The sequence below is a fragment of the Antrostomus carolinensis genome, unplaced genomic scaffold (assembly GCF_000700745.2).
Source record: "Antrostomus carolinensis isolate BGI_N321 unplaced genomic scaffold, ASM70074v2 scaffold1209, whole genome shotgun sequence".
Classification (NCBI taxonomy): domain Eukaryota; kingdom Metazoa; phylum Chordata; class Aves; order Caprimulgiformes; family Caprimulgidae; genus Antrostomus; species Antrostomus carolinensis.
Genome location: NW_010337645.1, coordinates 1,349 through 20,489, shown reverse-complemented (window position 1 = coordinate 20,489; position 19,141 = coordinate 1,349). Strand labels below are relative to the sequence as shown.

At 41.1% G+C, this 19,141-nt stretch overlaps 1 protein-coding gene across 1 annotated transcript in view; it reads right to left on the bottom strand.

Annotated features, from left to right (window-relative positions):
• Nucleotides 1-19,141, bottom strand: part of LOC104530587 (potassium voltage-gated channel subfamily H member 5) — a 65,320-nt gene that overhangs the window by 44,863 nt on the left and 1,316 nt on the right. The window contains exons 2-3 of the mRNA XM_010175226.1: nt 8,234-8,357; nt 1,003-1,109 (exon numbers count right to left, since the gene is read on the bottom strand). Of these exons, the coding sequence (XP_010173528.1) occupies nt 1,003-1,109; nt 8,234-8,357 (231 nt within the window). The remainder of the gene's footprint in view (nt 1-1,002; nt 1,110-8,233; nt 8,358-19,141) is intronic.

The window sequence follows — 19,141 nt, the reverse complement described above, 5'->3', positions numbered from 1 at the left end:
CTCTCTGACTCCCCAGGAGCTGCATCCTGTACTGGGCAAAGAAAGACAAACCAAAGAAAATATCTCCATCAAGATAGCTCTTGGTTTGTGTTTGACATGGCCACTGACCCAGTCAACTAGACTTGGTCTGCTCAGTGTAGAGAAACCAGATTTTCTGGAGCACATTTCATGAGAGAGTTTTGGCTTTCTACCTTGGGAAGATGGCCTGTGCTAGTGGAGGAGGCTGCTCATCTTCACCAACAACAGCAGAAATTTAAACCACCAGCCCAGGAGAGATGTCCACACTGCACAAGCCCAGAGTGAGACCACACAACAGCGTGGGTTTTGCTTAGCATGTGCTACAACATTGATAAGACAGAAGTACTACCCACATACATGGCAGGACAGAAAATATGACTGGAGTGACTCAGGGTTAAGACAAACTGAAGAAAATTTTCCCTGGTTCAGGCAAGCTCCTGTAAACCCAATGCTAGTGAGAGGAAGGGACCTAGGGCCTGCATTTCATTAAGTTAAAAAATTCCCTAGTTTTCTAATTATTCCCTGGGTTATACACCAAATTTAGTACTCTCACTAGAGCTCACACGTGTTGGTTTACACACTGCAGAGGCACTGCTGGGACCATCCACCTACGGCAACCAGCGTCTGAGTTCGCACTTGTAGAGACATGGAGGTGTTCCCCAAGGGGTGTGGGGGAAACTCATTCAGGATTTCTTTTCACTTAACCCAGTTAGTTTCCCTTTAGGGAAACCATCCTCAAAACTAAATATATTTTGGAAAGGAGGAGTCAGGCTAGAGACAGCAGGGAAAAACTATTCTTGGCAGTCTAACACTCATCCTGAAAAAAAGAGCTCTTTTCTTGAGCTGTGGCGACTAAAACACCCATTTCTTCTCCAGATCTTGCCCCAAACTTATCCATATGCCATAATGAAAATTTATTTTAGTCTACTATGTACTTTAAATATGCCTTATCACTCCCAACACCATACACAAATATATACATACTGTTTTTCTTGTAGAGGAGAATTTCAAAGCAGTTTGACTCATAGTTGTCGAAAGTCTGTCTGACTTTTTCAATGGTCTTCTTGTCTGTCAGTTCACCATACATAAAACTGAAAAAGAAAAAATGTTTCTCTTCTTTCTAGACAAGCAACAACTTTGTTACAGTCACCTTAAACAGCATAAGCATTGGGAATGCTATTAACTGTCATTTACCAATGGGGAATTATGATTTATACATTATTATTATTAGTAGTAGTAGTAGTAGTATTTAAATATTTTAAAACTGTCACAAGGAAATCTACAATAGTGAGTAACCATGACCACATTTTACCTGTAAATGACAGCAAATAAATCTACTGTAACGTTTCATTAGAGTGCTTCTCTGAGTATGTCTTTAAGGATACATGGTTAGAAAGAGAGCTGATAGCCTATAAAACCATTATTGCCACAGCTGCAGGCCATGAGAATATTGCTGTCAAAACAGAGAAAACTGAACAAAACCTCTAAAATCTCCCAAATTTTGTTTAATCCTCTGGAGAAGGCTTCTGGAAGAGGAGGTAAAGGTTGTTGGTTGAATCAATGGCTACAAATCTAATCTTGTCAGGATGCATCTGTGACAATAAGATAATTGGAATATTTCTACTAAATACCGATTACAAAAGGAGGGATGATTTAACCAATAAGAAGTGATGACTGTAATGCTCTGAAAATTCAGCACAGAAAGCAAGTGGATGAGTTGTCTCAGTGTAGCTACGTCTGCACTACTACCAAACATAACCAAATTCACCCTCATTTTCCTTATTGTATGCTGTATTTCTTTAATATTAAAGTGAAAACACGGAAAAACATTAAAATGTTTTTGGAAAATCATCCCTCTCCAGACCAAGAATATAGAAACATAATTTTAACTCTGTTATTTCTTGCCACTTGACCATCTCATCTTTGCATTCTTTTCCAGGTCAGACTTTCAGCTGGTGTAAGCAAACCCAAACCCCTAACCTTACTTTTGAAAGTCTCTGTAAGGAAACAGCCAGGCTTTTATTGTCGTTCTCACTTGGATTAAAAATAAGCAGAGACCACTGTGTGCAAATTCCCAATTACAGAACGAAGGAAAACAGAACATGGGATAAAAGCTTTCAGTCACTTGGATGAAAATACTTTTAATTGATGAGACTTTTTTTTTTTTTTCCATTTCCTTTGTTCACAAACAGTTTGAGCTTCAGCTGAAACCTACAACAGACAACCCTGAGAATATGAAAGGGAAAAGAAAAGCTATCATTGCCTCTGTGGTTTCAACACAGCTTCTCTTTATTGATCAACAGACCTCCAAAGGTTCAATCAACATTTATTTTATGTCTATTGTTCTGAAAGAAACAATAAAACAGTACAGCAGTTAGTCACTCAGCAAGCATTAAAACACTCAATGAAGGCCAGACCATGAATCTTCTCTTTACACAGCCAACCAAGGGAGGTAATGGGGCTGCTCCCAGAATAAGGTGCTGCCCAGCACGGGTGATGGAAGCAGATGTGGGGCACCAGAGTGACTACAACAGCTGTATGTCACTATGGGAGCTTCTTCACCAGTAACACAGGGAGAGCTATTGATAAATGACATGTCATAACTGTTACCTTTGGGACAGCACTGTAGTGGAGACGCCGCTACGGCGACTGATGTTAGGAAATGGTTTTCCCAAGGCTTCATTAAGGTACCGCTTATCATAACATGCACGTCTGTCTTTAGGAAATGCTAAACAGCCTACTGCTCATTTTCAAATGACCTGCCTTTCTTTCCTGAGTTCAGCTGATAACCTTTTATACGTGAGATGACAACAAAAAGAGTTTGATTTTATTTTTTTTTTTTTTTAATCTCTGCCTTTTTTAATGCACTGATGAGGTAAAGCAGACTGCTCTCCTGTCTGCAAGACAAAACAAGAGCTGGTAGTTTTCACACAGCCTGGTGTGCAATTCTCTTTTTATTTTTGTTTTCTTGAGATTTAAAACAATGTTTCTCTTAGTCCTGAAGGAAAAAAATAACAAGAATTTGTTAAAGTGCTTGACTTTACATGGCTTACAATACAGAAAGTCATCATTAATTAGTGTTAAAACGACAAATCGTACTTGGCATTCTGAGTGGTGGACGATACCAGTTAGTGCTGCTGAATATGTTTTAAATTAAAGGCAGCTTATTATTGCAGTAAACCTGTAATACTCACATCTTACATTATTTTCACCTACAAAGATATATTTTAAAGGCTTGTGGAATAATAAAAACATTTTTCAGAAGGTTTAACAGCACCAAAGAAACCTCAAAGCCACTCACTGTATCAGTTATATAAGACCTTTGCTTATCACAGGTTTAATTTAATTTAGTCTGTCCTATTTTGTACACATGGAGGGACTCCTACTTCTTCAGTCAATCACTCTGTCTTTTTCTGCCTCATGGTTTTTTTTTTTTACTTAGTGCTTGTCGAGTGCCTTCAGTGCAAACTGTACACGACATAAATATCAAAACCATCCTGCTACTGGGAATCTTACTACCTAGAAAATAGACTTATCAAAGAGAAACAAGACTTACTGAAATACTCAGAGAAAAGCACAATCTTAGATAATTTCCCCATCTCTGAAAGAGACCATTTGTCATTTAAGATGCCTGGGCTCCCGCCTCCCTTTGAAAGCATCCCTTGACACAGAAAAGCCCTGTCTGAAGCTTTGTAAAGCATTCTTCTGTTCTTTGTCAGGATCCAGAGCAGTGGCATCAGAACAGCTCCAGCTCTGCAGTGTGTGCACAGGGCAGTATTTAACAGCTACTTCTGAGGAATTATCCAAGACAGAGGACAGGTGAAGCACAGAAGGTATATGATCCTGCATCCAATTTACAGCTCTCATCCAAAAGTGTTGCATGAAAAGGCATCAATTACCATGAACAAACATCTACCCAGGAAGAACAGCAACAATAGCTTCGAAACTTTGCAAGTGTCCTGGTTTTGGCTGGGATAGAGTTAATTTTCTTCCTAGTAGCTGCTATAATAGTGTGTTTTGGATTTAGGAGGAGAAGAATGTTGATAACACACTGATGTTTTAGTTGTTGTCAAGCAGGGCTTACACTAAGTCAGGGAGTTCTCAGCTTCTCACACCAGCCCACCAGCGAGTAGGTTGGGGGTACACAAGAAGTTAGGAGGGGACACAGCTGGGACAGCTGACCCCAACTGACCAAAGGGATATCCCACACCATATGATGTCATGCTCAGCACATAAAGCTGGGGGAAGAAGAAGGAAGTGGAGGGACATTTGGAGTGATGGCATTTGTCTTCCCAAGTGCCTGTTACATGTGATGGAGCCCTGCTTTCCTAGAGACGGCTGACCACCTGCCTGCTCATGGGAAGCTGTGAATTAATTCCCTGTTTTACTTTGCCTGCATGCATGGCTTTTGCTTTATCTATTAAACTGTCTTTACCTCAATCCACAAGTTTTCTCATTGTTACTCTCCCGATTCTCTCCCCCATCCAAACCGGAGGGAGTGAGCAAGTGGCTGTGTGGTGCTTAGTTGCTGGCTGAAGGTTAAACCATGAAAGCAAGTTAAAGAACAGGCATCATTTCTAAGGAGAAATAGTGCAGCTCGCTGGGTCCCACGGGTGTGCTCAGCAAGATTTCTTTGCACAGCTTTAGCAGCGCAAGGAGGCACAAAAATCAGGTCACAGAGGTGACATCCCAGTATCAAATCTAACTTTTTTCAAGTCCAGCACACTGCACACACGATGCCAAATCCCATTTCTTTGAACAAGGTGGGAATTTTGCCATTAACTGGAACTAGAATTTCACTTACAGACTTTTTTTAATCCCCCTTGTAATGGCAGGAAATTAAAACAAGCAACAGCAGAGAGCACTGCAAGTGTTTCAGGGGAAAAGCTCCCTGTAAACAACTGCTTCAGCAAGGAGATCCAGTTCCATCCCCCTGTACAGCTGGAAGGCAATGCACAAACAGGACCTAGGAGCAGGTTTCCTCTTTAAAAACAAAACCAGCTACTCCGAGCCCAGCATGAAGCTCTCAGGTGCAAGGAAGGGTAAGCAAAGCAAAGCCTGGAGTAAATGCCAAGTGTAAAATGCCAGGATGGGTCTACTAACCAGTTATGCAAAGGGTGCCTGCTGCTCTTCTGAAGGCTTGATGGGAATATGGACCTTAACTGATAAGCAAAAATACTAGAAAACACTGATAATACTTGCAACATTAAACTGGGTTTTAATGATTTATAACCGTTTATTCTTTCAATGTGTTCATGAAGATATACATTGTCATGACTGTGGGCAACTGGGCATGAAACAAGTGGTTTTCCTGCACACTGGCTGATCTGTTGGTGCACCTCCAGGCAGGGGTTTTTGAATGGTTAATTGAAGGTTAGACATGTTGCAATTGCAGAAAACAGAGCTGGAACAAAAATGACTCGCACCTCCAGTGCCTTCAGGTTATCCACCCCTCCCTGTAATCAGTATCATAGAATCAGAGAATCATTAAGGTTGGAAAAGACCTCTAAGATCATCAGGTCCAACCGCCAACCCAATACCACCATGTCCACTAAACCATACCCCCGAGTGCTGCATCTACATATCTTTTAAATGCAGGGACAGTGACTCAACCCCTGGGCAGCCTGTTCCAATGCTTGATAACCCTTTCAGTAAATAAATTTTTACTAATATACAATCTACATCTCCCTCAGTGCAACTTGAGGCCATTTCCTCTTGTTCTGTCACTTGTCACTTGGTTGAACCCCCACCAACCCCCACCTCACTACACCCTCCTTTCAGGTAGTTGTAGAAAGTGAGAAGGTCTCCCCTCAGTCTCCTTTTCTCCAGACTAAACAACCCCAGTTTCCTCAGCCTCTCCTCATAAGATTTGTTCTCCAGACCCTTCATCAGCATTGTTGCCCTTCAAAGGCATCAGGGTTATCAGTCAAAACCATCTGAAACTGAGGCTGAATATAATTATGAGATATGAGCAGACCCAGTGCAGGGTATGGGGTGTCACAGACAGAAAGAGGATATAGTGAATACTTGCTGGACTAGCCAGGAGAAAAGCATGGGTGAAAGCTGATTTGAAGGCACTGTACCTTATAGGCAGGGACAAACTGACCAAATATTGCAAAATTTATAAATTGTCCTTTATCATACTCAAGATTAGTAACAACAATAACTCGAATCGGGGGCTAGATTTACAACACTTGTCCCTGTGTATTTTCAGTTGGTTGGACTTTTGGCACTAAAAACCAGTAAAAACAGACCCTTCCAAAACCTGCAATAAAGGTGTGGCACCATAGCACTCTTATCCCATTGCACTTGCCTTAGAACAATAAAGCAAACATTATATATAAAGCAATTTTTATGTATAATGTAACATAATCTGGGCATAACAAAGCACATCTGGACTGAGAGCCTGAATCAGAAAATACTATAAATAATAGCCCAGATACCAAAAAACCTCCAAGGACATTCTACTGAGTAAGCCTGAGCAGGCACCATTGGCCTTCAAGATTATTTTCCATTGTGTACAGCTGCCCAGCTGCTCAGTAGAGAGCAGCTCCAAAGACGTTGCTCTAGAAGGCTACACGTTGCACGTCAGACCATGCTGAAAACTGCTCCAGCTCTCCTCTAATCTGCAAGACTGGGATGTCTCCTAAGAAGCAGGAAACATCACACTGCACGTATAACTCCACTAGCTAAGACCCAGACAGAAAAGGAGCACTAGCCATGCTGTGAGTGTAGAGAGGCCTCTCCAAAATCCAGACCGTTTTATAGTATGATAATTAAAGAAAAAATATACCTTTGCTACCAATTCAACTTTCCACAATAATTCCTCCTTGAGTTTGCATCTATATGATTCGCCTGCATGATCTACTTGAACATGGTCAAAACAGGATCCTTACAAATGGTAACTAGAGCCCATCACATTCACAAAAAGCACTCAGATGGAATAAACCTTCTGATCCCCTCAGTATTTGAGGCACAGGGGAACCATTATCAGAAAGGTATTGCTAAACCTTCACGTCCTTAACATTTTTCCTACAATCTCATTCTGTATTTGTAATTATTTTAATGTGCACAGACTATAAAAGTGCTGGCTCACAGCAAACTTACACAGTTCAACACACAGGATAGAAGAGAGCAAAGGGGAAAGCACGTATGTATGTCCGGAAGGGCTGTGATAAGGCTGTTTCTCTCAGCCCCACTGAATATATCGACTTTGTTGGTCCTGTGTGAATGAATAATTCATTTCAGCAGCACATGCCCATCTCTTCTCCATTGCCCATTAGAGGACAACTGGCTGCACAGAGCAACCCTGGACCCCCAAAGGCTTCCTCCCCTTCCCAGCAGCTGAATGCATCAGCACATGATGCTTTTTGGAGTCTGCAATGACTGACACCCGAGGACAGGCTCGCTGCATGCCCTGCTCCTGCCAGCTGAAGCATCAGCTGTTGATCAGTGTCTGGCAGCACCCACCTCCCAAAAATCATCACTGTAGGTACACAGCTCCCTCCTCCCAGCACCCTGGCGTTGGTCACTCCCTGAATGCATAAAGGGAAAACCTACAAAGACTTGTATCTCAGCCATTCCTTACGGCCTCTGCCCTTCCTTTTCTTTCCTCAGGCACACACGCACGTGCACACACATTAGGGATTTAGTCTTTCCCCAAAGCATCTCCTTTTAAAGGATGCAGCAGACAAGGCGCAGATGCATGTCTAACCATAAATTACAGCTGCCCATTCCTGAAAGACCACCAACAAAAGGAAAAAGCCATAAAGCTGCAATGCTTAGAGTAAATATATCATCAGCTTAATCACTCCCTCAGGAATAAAGATGTAGCTTGCACATTACTGTGCTCTGTGAGTGTAATAACAGGGACCAACATGGGCTACAGAATAGCCCACTGTCTCCTGACATCATAATAGGAGAATTAACGAAAATCTATCAAAAAAAGCCTTTGAAATATATTACCTAAAACCCCACATTCTTTATTGGATTTTTAGCTAGAGCACATTCATATTGATGTCATAAATTTCAAAGCGCTTTACCATGTCCTGGCTAAATTGCTGGTTCCATTCATTTAAAGCCTGTTTCAGTACTTTAATTTCTGCAAAACAATGCTTTTCTTACACCAGTTCTTTTTCCAAAACCTCATTGCTCTTCCCAGCATATTATAATTTTTAAAGTGCATCAAGTGGCAACGAACAGCCAGCCAGCATACCTGCAAGTGCTGCTCTTCTGCATGACGTCAGCTCGATGATATCCAGAGAGTTTACAAAAACCGTCATTACTATAAACTACAGGCCAGTCCACAATCTGGGCATTTCCCAACAAAAAACTGGATTCTGAAAAGAGGAAGAGAGAAAGGGCTGGTGTTAGTGGCAAAGTACATTTAAATCCCTTGTGTGTTACACCGCAGATGCAGAGTTATTCACGGTGGTAACTCCTATCATGAAATTTCAGAGGGAAATAAAATCAAAATGGGCATCAGAAAAGAAATTGTGATGAAACAGGATAACTCCTAGTAACATAAGTAGCTTCTTGCATCCCAAAATACTGATATAAGCACCAATGCTTTAATAATTTGGAAAGGATTCATTTATTCACATCTGGGCAAGGTATCACGTTAGATTTTCATTTTATATGTATCTTGAAATCAACCTTAAATTAACTTGCAAACTGAGTTGTAAATGCTGAACTGTATGTGTGCCTAATGCTGATGACAACTCTTTTGCTTAAGACAAGTAAATTTTTCCTCCTGTCAGGTCCCAGTCTGTTTTGCAGGATACAGCCTGCATCCCTGGGATGAGGGACAGAGAGTGCTGGGAGCTGCTGGGGAGGGGTGAGATGTGCCCACACCGCATCTCGTGGTACACCACGAGCCACATCACGCCTGGGAGCACTGATATTAAGTGACCCACGTGGAAATTCAGCATGATTGGGGAACTAATGAGCACCAAAGGGACCTTACACATTGAAATAACACAAAACAAGTACTGAATGTCAGTGCCAGTCTATTAAAAATGCAAATAGGTGGGTTTGGCTCATCCCAGTAACATGCATCCATTGCTGTACGTACAAAATACGGGCAGGGAGTATTTCTAGGAGGCTGAACTCAGGTTTAAATATCACCTCAGTCATCTATTCTTTCAGTCAGTGCCTACAGATTATACGCACAGACTGGCACCAACACAGTATGAGTTAGTCCTAAAATAGTTTTATTTACTAGTTTGGAATGATTCTTCCATCTTCGCTTTTAGCAAGGCATTTTCAAAGAAGGAAATACCCACTTTGCTTAAACACAATGTTGTGGCATTTTATGTTCATCGACACCAAATATTCCCAATTTTGTTTCAGAAATAGTGCTCTCACTTAGTAGAGATTCTCAAATTGTAGTTTCTGATGATCTTTGGAGTTTTCTTTGTTTTTACTGTTTTCAATTTCATTTTGACTGCAGCTATGGAATTAACTGGTCCCATTCGCTGATGTTAAAAAGCTATTCACATATAACTATTAACAATCACTGCTGTATAGAAATTATAGGAAATATTCCTTTCTGCAGTTCTTGTGGAGAAAAAAAATTAAGGAGATTTTTACAAATTTTCTTTCTAAGAGTAAAGAATGGTTATGTCAATTACAGACATATACTCAGGTGCACACATTCATTTTCACATAAAAGTGACACGGGGTTTGCATGAGCTATATGCACTCTTCTTATGCAAACATTCTGTTGAACAAGGAAAGTGCACTGAAAAAAAAGGTATTTCTTTTTTTTTTTCTTTATAAACATGAATTTCTACCAAAAAAAAAAAAGTAATCTGGAGATTATTGGATTTCCTGTAGAAAAGCAGATTAAAAAATATTTAAAAGCCAACCAATGTAAGAAACAGAAGTTTAGATTTTTTTTTTGAAGTCTAACACTTTTAAGCTCAAAGAATTTATTTGAATCCATCACAAATATTTTAAGCCTAAATGCCAACTTTCAAAATTTGCTTTCCTACCCGAAGGGAGATGCCCTGGCTACAAGAAGCAGGAGACATGGAGTAAAGCCTGAGCATTACATAAAATCTCCCTGGTTTTCCGCAGCCCTAACAGCAAAGATGAGTCTGTTCCTTCCAAGTACAACTGGCTGCATGTTCCTCCTGGCTTCCTTTCCCAGCAGCTCCAAAGCAAGGACCCTCAGCCAAGGGCACCTTGATGTCCCCCGTGCCCTGCTGCAGTGACTCTGGTCAAGTTCCGTAGCAGCCTCTTAGCACAAGTCAAGCCTTCATTCAAGGTACAGTGAAAGACAAGTGTGCTACAGACCTGCTTGTGGGCTGCCAACTGATTTGCTCTTTCCTGAGAGACATCCATGCTCATAGTAGGCAGCAGGGAGGAAACCCACCCAGACCACAGCTATTCACCCGACAGCAGCCCAGGGACCTGCCCCACCAGCACTGCTGCAGGCAAACACTGGGTGCACGTCCATCATCAAATCCCAAGTTCACTACTTGTCTTCCCCTTCCCATGATGTCCTACTCTCCACACTGGTTACTTCATACCAAAGTAATTTGTTACTTCAGCCCCTAACCACTTAAACTGCTGTCAACTGACTCTCTGTATAACTACATGGGATCAGCGTATTGCTGCAGTCTTGTTTAGATCACCTTGGAAAACTCATGGGGCTCCTTTCTGTGTTGGGGAGAGGGGTCCTAAAAAATGTGCTCATTTCTTATTTTCTTTTAGCTCTCCTGAGCAAGTCTTGGTGCTGATAATACCTCTTTCTGCTGGTGTTGTTTACAGTGACTCCAATCACATGTTCAAGACATACTGCATCCCCACAGAATACAACAGAAATACAAGTCACTTTTTTTGGAGTGAGTCAAAGGACTTTAACACCATCAGTCTTTTCTAAAATATGGGCATGAGCCCTGCAATCCCACACTCCAAGGGCTGCCTCCCCCAGGGCAGATGCCTTCTACCAGACAGACCCAGGCTCAGACTCCATGGGAGAGGCAAGCTCTCATTGCTTGCTCTAGTCTTCAACACATAAGACCGGTGTTTTGTGCCTTCATCAGAAGAAAACAAAAAGGAGACAACTAAAGGTCTGCAAATTGCAGAGTGATGAGCATAGCAAGGACACCAGTGCTGGGATCTCCACAGCTGTCTTCCTGTTGGATTCAATACACAAGAACTGTATTCTGCAAGCTAGTTTTTGGTTTTGTTTTTTTTTTTTTAAGGAATATATTATATTGGAGATGTTCTCAAGCCTGTTGGATTCAATACACAAGAACTGTATTCGGCAAGCTAGTTTTTTGGTTTTTTTTTTTTAGGAATATATTATATTGGAGATGTTTTCAAAGACAAGTATTTCTTCAGAGAGTTTAGCTACTAATAATTGGACAATATCAAACTCAGCCACTACGCCTGCACCAGAACACCTGAATTTACTCAGTTTTTAAGTATTCAACCTCATGGAAAGAATAGGATCACAACAGTGATTGCCAAGGATAGCCAAAGTTACGGATGGCAATACATAAATACAGTTCACATTCTGCAGTAAGACACCAGTAACTAAAACCTGGGCAACATCTGTGCTGTGGCTGTGGCCCAGAAAGGAAAGGCTTCTCTCTCCATGTACAGCAGCACCCAGTCTCACAAGTGTTTTACTATGGAGGCTGGGGACTTCTCCCCTGGTCTGCTAGACATTGGCCATTGCTGAAAGCAGGACAGTAAATCTGACAGACCAATGGTCTGATCCAGTATATGAAACTATGCAACTGTGATCCTGGTTACCATGTGGTGGTATCTCATACTCAGAAAACATTAACATGCAGCTAACTTCAAAACTTGCCCGATGATTAGCCTGAAATGTCTGGTAATACATTCATCCTTGCTTGTGTTTCTCCGATGCACTGAAAATGCATTTCCACTTCTCATTTCCTTAGAGATAAAAATCAATTTTTATTATTTGTAAGCTTGTCTTGATGTCATTGCCTCCACCAATCATTTTCTCCACCCATCCCCCTTTGTGATATATTGTAGAGAGCCCAAGTCACAAATCTGTAGGTTGTATAATTTCTTGGACTAGGCACGTCTAAACGCCAGAGTGGGGAAGCAGGGCTCAGCCAGCAGACTCACCTGTCTCAGAGTTGCTAGATTCTTCTTCGGAAGTCAGCAGGCTTTTTATTAACTAATATAACTCTCCTATTTACAAGGTTTAATACTGATGGCAAGGAACTGGGGTATGAGAAGTATATAGTTAGCAAAATTTCAGGTTAGAAAGCACAATTGAAGAAAACAATTGCTAAAGGCACTCTATTTGCTGTCATTGTGCTTCTAGTTTGTAAAAAGGCTCTTTTGTATAAAGGCAGTCTTAGCTGTAGAGCAGCAAGCTTTTAATCTTACTCTATCTTGCAGTAGCTAATACTCAATTCAGTGCTAAGCCTTGTTTTGTTTTTTTTTAAAAAAAAAAAAAAAAAAAAAAGAGACCACATTGTGCAAGCAATTTTCTTTAACCAACGAAATGCCCAGAGCAGTGTAAAATTCAAGTTATGTAATCACAGGAGAGCAAGAACAGCTAAATCATTCCAGGAGATATGCTTAGCCAAATGAGAAACATTGTCTCTAATCATCTTTTCTCAAGAACGCCTGGATACTACTTGTGACCAAAATTGTTTAAATCACCATTTCAGAATTCCAGCTCATTCCAAGAAAATAGGCAAGTAATCTTTTTTAGAAAAGTTACCATTGAAAAGATGGGGGTTTTTTTAAAAAAATGAAGCAGTTGTAGAACACAAGTAATAATAATTATTATAATAATAAAAAGAAGCAATGTTTCCATCTAGGAAAAAACTCTTAACTCAAGCAACTTTACACAGAACTGTCCTTCAGAATTACCACCCTTCCATTGCAGAGCAAATGGAGCACAGACCTGACAAGGTCCATGAAATGTCTCGAATTTGCCTTTTTTGCTCATGCTGTTTTATAAATGCCCCAAACCACTTAAAACTGCTGTCAACTGACTCTCATAAGTACACAGGGTCAACGTATTGCTGCAGTCTTTTTTGATCATCCTGGAAAATTCGTGGGGCTTCTCTGTGTGTGTGTGTTGGGGAGAGGGGTCCTAAAAAATGTGCTCATTTCTTATTTTCTTTTAGCTCTCCTGAGCAAGTTTTGGCCCTGATAATATCTGTTTCCACTAGTGTTGTTCATAATCACATGCTCAAGACGTACTGCATTCCCATAGAATACAACAGAAAATCCTAAACCCTTTTGGAGGTCACTGCCCTCCGAAATGAGCCTCCATGGGCACCAACGTCCCTCCAGTTCTGGGGTTGGCTGCAGACAAACTGCGGTGCTTGAAGCAGCAACCTCCACCAGCGCTTTTCTACTCCTTACTATAAAACCACATAGCTGTTTTCTAACAAAGCTATTATTTCCCTGGTGTCTTTAAAGCTTGCAAAACATCAGTGTCATCCAATTTCTCCAGCACATTAAGCGTTGCTTGCCTGAAAAAAAAAAAAAAATCTCTCAAAGGACTAACTCTTTACGTCACCTCTCTGTACCAGTGTTGTTTTGATTTAATACTCATATTATGAAAATGCAAAGAGGGCTAAACCCAGAGCAAGATGCCACTATACCAACTATGCTGAAATGATCTATTTCCTGCCCCAAAGAAGTGCTCCTCAAATAAAACAAAAGATAAATAATCCAGCATTGGCTGAAATATTAAATCCACGTGTAAGTCACTTGGCTGGGAACACGGCAGCTTTCAGCAATTTAGCAAGCAAGCTCAAGAAGAAAGATTAGAGTCTGCCTGGAATTTACCTCCTGAAAACTTAAAATATTATTTAATCATTCTGAATGTGAAAGCTCACAAACAGCGCAGTCCCCTGACTTTATTGTGGCACATCATCACTGACCCCAGGAAGGGTTTTGAGTCAATAAGGACAAGAGAGTGTCCCTATGAGTTGCCTATAAAATGACATTTCTTACAATTCTGACCACAGGTTCTCCCCAACACAATCATTTATACTGGAGTTAAACTAATCCTCACCTATCCTGCTTAGCATCTAAATGCCACCGATGAATCTGTTCTCTATTAAAATTATGCAGAATACAAAATAGATGTAATGAAATTAAACTGGAGCATACTGTAGCTCTCATTCAAGGCACACAGTTACCCCAGGGAGTAACCAAAAATCAGATTTCTAGCTTTATACAAAGGAGAGTGCTTGCTTCACATTCCCAGATGAGAAAATTGTGGTATCAGTAGTTGTCCAGACACAGGGGCTCCTCTTGCAAACCCTCAGCCCGAAGCTAGTCCAGGCTGCAGTTTCACACAGCCTGGCTGTATCTCAAAAAACCTGTTTTGGCAGAAAATCATCTGCCTCTCCCATGCTCCACTCTTTGTGTAAGTGGCTGATGCAAAACTACCAACAATATGGATCCCAGCCCAGTACCAAGGTTTGGGCAAGTCTCCTATGGGGCTATGGACAAGCCAGGAGTTGGACCCTCTCCCACTGCCACCTGCGAGTGCAGGCTCAGGCCTTGGCTACCTGGGCTACCCAGGGCTTGGCATTTAAAATAGCCAGTCAGTGAGTGCCCTGATTAAACAAGTATCAGACTGTTTTTCTGAAAAAAACAAAAAAAAAACCAAAAAAAAAACAGGTTATGATAGTGCTAACTCCAAAATCATCTTCTATTACTTAACTTTATCAAGCCAGAAAATACAATTCCCTTTGCTTTCCAAAAGAGTAACTTAAAATCCCAGTTAACCACCAAATGGTACCCTGTTAAACAGGCTAATTAAATATATTACCACAGCTCACTTAATGTCCTGACATTATTCTTTGGCTGTATACTCCCTCCAACAGCAATTTTTTAAAAATGGATGTTTACTCTAAAAAAAAAAAAAAAAATCAATAATTTAATTTTTCTCTTCTCTCTCAGATTTTAAACATTAACCTGGGAATGCAACAACTCTTGCAGTGACCTCTTGTGGCAAGTGCTCACCAGCGCTTAAGCATCCCCCAGAAGAGAACAACGTCTCTCCCATCGGTCCCATCCCACCAGCAGCAACACGCACAGAAAGAAATATTAGAAAAAGAAGATCCACAATTTACAAAGCAGCTGATCAGTCCTGAAGGAAATCCAGCTATTCCTTTAGCTAATGATACAACACTATTTGGGTTTCTACATTAACAGAATGGTATAGAGCTGCCATAAGCATTTTATTTTCTTTTCTTTTTTGAAGTAAAAAATTTAGACCCTGCAAAACTCCCCCCAATTTCAGCAGCAGCCAGATATGCTTAGTCTTTCTGCATTCAGTAAACCAATTTGAAAAGTAAGGAAAACGGGGCACTTGCAATTGAAAACTCCTCACAAATCTCATCTAGCAACGCTTCTTAGTGTGAAAATCCACTTTGCATTGATTTACGTGTCAGCGGGCCCCCTGCAGTCATAGGAATTGCAAAAGGAACCCTGTGCCTTCGAATGCCACAGAAAGCCCTAATGACATAAGCTCCTTGGTCATCCCTTCAGTAACTTCTCCTCAGTCAATTGAGTTGGAGGATGGAAACTTTCACCCCACAGTTTATAGCATCTTTATGTAGAGATTTAGGGAAAAGCTGAGGTTTGCAGTTTTTCAGAAGATCCCCAGTGACAGACATCCTGCAAACTCGAAGTAACTTGCTTTAAAGAACTTTCTCTCTGCAGCGTGTGTTACTTAATTTGCATCAGATGAAAATGCAGCTTGTTTTAATTTACGGGAGAGAAGCCCACATGTGTCACGTCCCATGAGAATGACAACATTTTGTCACCCTGCATGTGACATCAGGTATGCTACATTAGCGAGTAAGACATGGAGAGACAACAGACACTTATTTTGTCTGTTATACCAGTGTAATAAAAATGAAAAAGGTGTCTTAGTGCTACAGATGTGACACCCATTTCCCTCCCCGGGTAACCTACCTTAACAACACAATCACCTATAAACAGGGCTGATCCTTTCGCCCATCAAAGTCACAGGGACTCAGCAGGGTGTAAAGCTCTGTTTGAAGAAACTGCTTTGTAGCAACATAGCACAAAGCTGAAAAAAGCCAGGAATTAAATGCTAACTTCATTAAAGCTCATGGTAAAATTCCCACGTAAGCCTTACAGAGCCAAGTTTTCAGCTCAAGTGTCAAAAAACATTTGTGAAAGACCTGAAAGGCCCATTATCCTGCAGGAAGTTTATTGCAACAGGAACAGTAAACAATAATGAAGACTCTTATCATATAGGTGAGACTATTTATAGTCTTTCACTAAATTAAACCCCTCTCCTAGACTGCTAGCACTCTTTATTACATATTGCCACACAGCCCCTTTTCCCAAACTCCTCCTCTACCATAAAAGCAAATTATGCCGTTAACACAAACTTAATGCTTTTGCTGCCAGAATATGTGAAGGATGAAGATGGACAGGCAAGACAGACACATTTATCTGCCCCGGTGTGCGTGGTTCAACTTGACAGATCACTCTGCACTCCAGCCAGGTCCATGAAGCCCAGCCCTGCTCTAGAGACTTGCCCAATTCTGTACCCGTTGAACCTCCGTGACACTGAGCCAAGGTCAGTATCAGCAGGAGCTCTGAATGCACTGAGGGAGCAACCAGTAATATTAGTAATAACGGGCACAGACTGCTGAGAACATCTTAGGAGAGAACATTGCCCTAAGGAAGGCCCTTATTAAAAGTCCAAAATACTAATGGCAGTGAAAGGCAGGTGCCTTAATGTGATTTAACCCAGTGCTCTCATGAAACACTTCTTCTTTCAGCTCGGCAAAACACCCGGTGTTCTTAAGATCCAGGGCACAGCCAAGACTGTAGCGAGATCGCATCAGTCTTTGTGAGCCTCAGATAAGATCTTTACTCGATGTATTTTCACTGTGCTTTAAAAGAAAAAAGAAAAAAAAGATCGCAGAGAGTGCACTGAGATTACCCTGAAGATAGATCTGTGTGTCCTGAGGACTTGTCCCTTTTTACCAACAGCAGCAGTTGGTCTAACAACAGACCCAGCTTCTCCTCGTAGGCTTTGTCTCTCCTCGAGTGAAGCTCAGCTGCCGTGTGGGCAAAGAACCTGCAAAGCAGCTTAGATAGAGGTTACCCACTATCTAAAGCTTCAGAAAGCAACTGCAACCTACTACTGTCGAAAAAGTAAAGTATGTCGCTGCTCTAAAACACTTCACGAGCCCCAAGGTGTAAAGTCGCCTCCAAAAGAGAGGTTCTCTGGGCAGAGAGACACCGTGGGACCCCTGCATTGCTTTGTCAGTTGCTCCATCCTTCTCAAGCTGGGAGAAGAACCTTGGACAGGACAGCCGAGAAATCCCACCCCTCCATACAGTGCACAGAAGAGCCATGGCCAGCCCGTTCATTTCTACTCAGCTCTTTGATGCTTTGCTCATGACTGACTCACCGTGAGTGCTTCACCAACAATTTTAACCTGATTTGTAGCCAAAGCTGGGGTGAAAAGGAAAGGTTCAGAACATTCCTAAACAGAAAATTTGTAAATAATACTGAAAACTGAATATATGATTGCTTTTAATACCAGGCTGGCCACCACACTAAATCTGGGCACCATGTTCCCACTATGCCAGTTCTGACATTCCACATTTTAAAATTATTGCAATTTTGTCTATAAATTTTGTTATTCAGATCCACCTCTGGCAACTCTTGAGTAATTTGTCTCCACCTATGTTTCATTTTGAAACCATTGCTTCCATTTCATCTGAAGAAGAGCCTATCTGAAATACCTGTCTAATTTTTCCAGCTGTACCTGTTGCCGAATAGAAGATATTGCCTCTATTTTAACAACTAACCTCCTGGTTGTTAAGAAAAGATTTATGGTCAAGAAGTGCAATGGGATTGCATTAAGTGTGAGAAATCTCAAAAGAGAGTGTTCTTTAACCAGGAAAGGTGATAGAAAGGAGTTTTTTTGAGGATGCTGAAGATGTATTTTAAAAAAACAATCATCAGTCTTTCCTTCATCCCGTTCCTCAACTTGTCAATGAAAAATCTCTTAGAAACCACTGAATCCAAGTATAAAAATGAAACCCAACACACAGTCAGCAGACCAAATCCTTGCCTTCTACTGAGCACTGCCAGGAGATATTTGAACCAGATTTGTTCTACTGGATACCATTAAGTTTGGATTAAATAGTGGTGAATCCAATGAAAATTACTATTTCTATAAAGAACAAATAAGGTTATGTTCTGCATGACAAAAGTAAGAACTAAATCATGTTTTGGGGCACAACACTGACCACTTACGTGAGTTAAAAACAAATCCTTAATCTACTTTTCGCTTTGTTGACCAATGGGGCAGATTTGCCGCTGTAGCATCATGCTTAGGCATCATCAATGGCAGAAAAAAAGCAGAGTGAATGACCAGATCAGCATGATTCATGCTCCCAAATTAAACCACATTAAAAACTGGAGTGGGATACATGCTTTTAAAGTATAATGATCGAAAGCTGCCTGAGCTTTTCCAGTTTTTGACATCTCAAAGCTTTACTGAGCTTTCACCAGGGAGGATATGTGATTTAATTAGAGCATGACACAAAAGCGTGGCAATCCCAAACTGTGTTCCCAGTTCTGCCACCGACTTGCCGCATGACCTTGGGAAAACAACTGTGATGCCCCAAGCCCCTGGTTACGCCACATTCAAAGAACAGGTTGGGAATGTCTTTGTGTCTCCTCTTCCACAAGGAGCTGTGAAGTGTAATTAAATTCCACCCAGTGCTTTGAAATTGTCAGAGGGAAAGTGCTATATAAACCCATATTAATTAAGCTTGCATTTAATAATCTGGTAAATAAATACACTATTGTGGGAAACTAGCTCTTAGTGATGGTGCAGCTACAGAGTTTGACACACCATCAGCTGCTGAACACAGAACAACATGAGAGGGAGGAAGCCCCCCAAAAAGGATCGATGGCTTAATACAAGGCTGGCATTTTAATATACAACGTTTTAAAACAAATTCTAGGTCTTCATCCCACTCCTGCTCCTGGGGAAGTCAATGAATCACTAATTCACTACCTGCCATCAAAATCAACTTCAAGCCAGCTCACCAGACCACATTAGTATGAATGTGAGGTAAATGAAGAATTG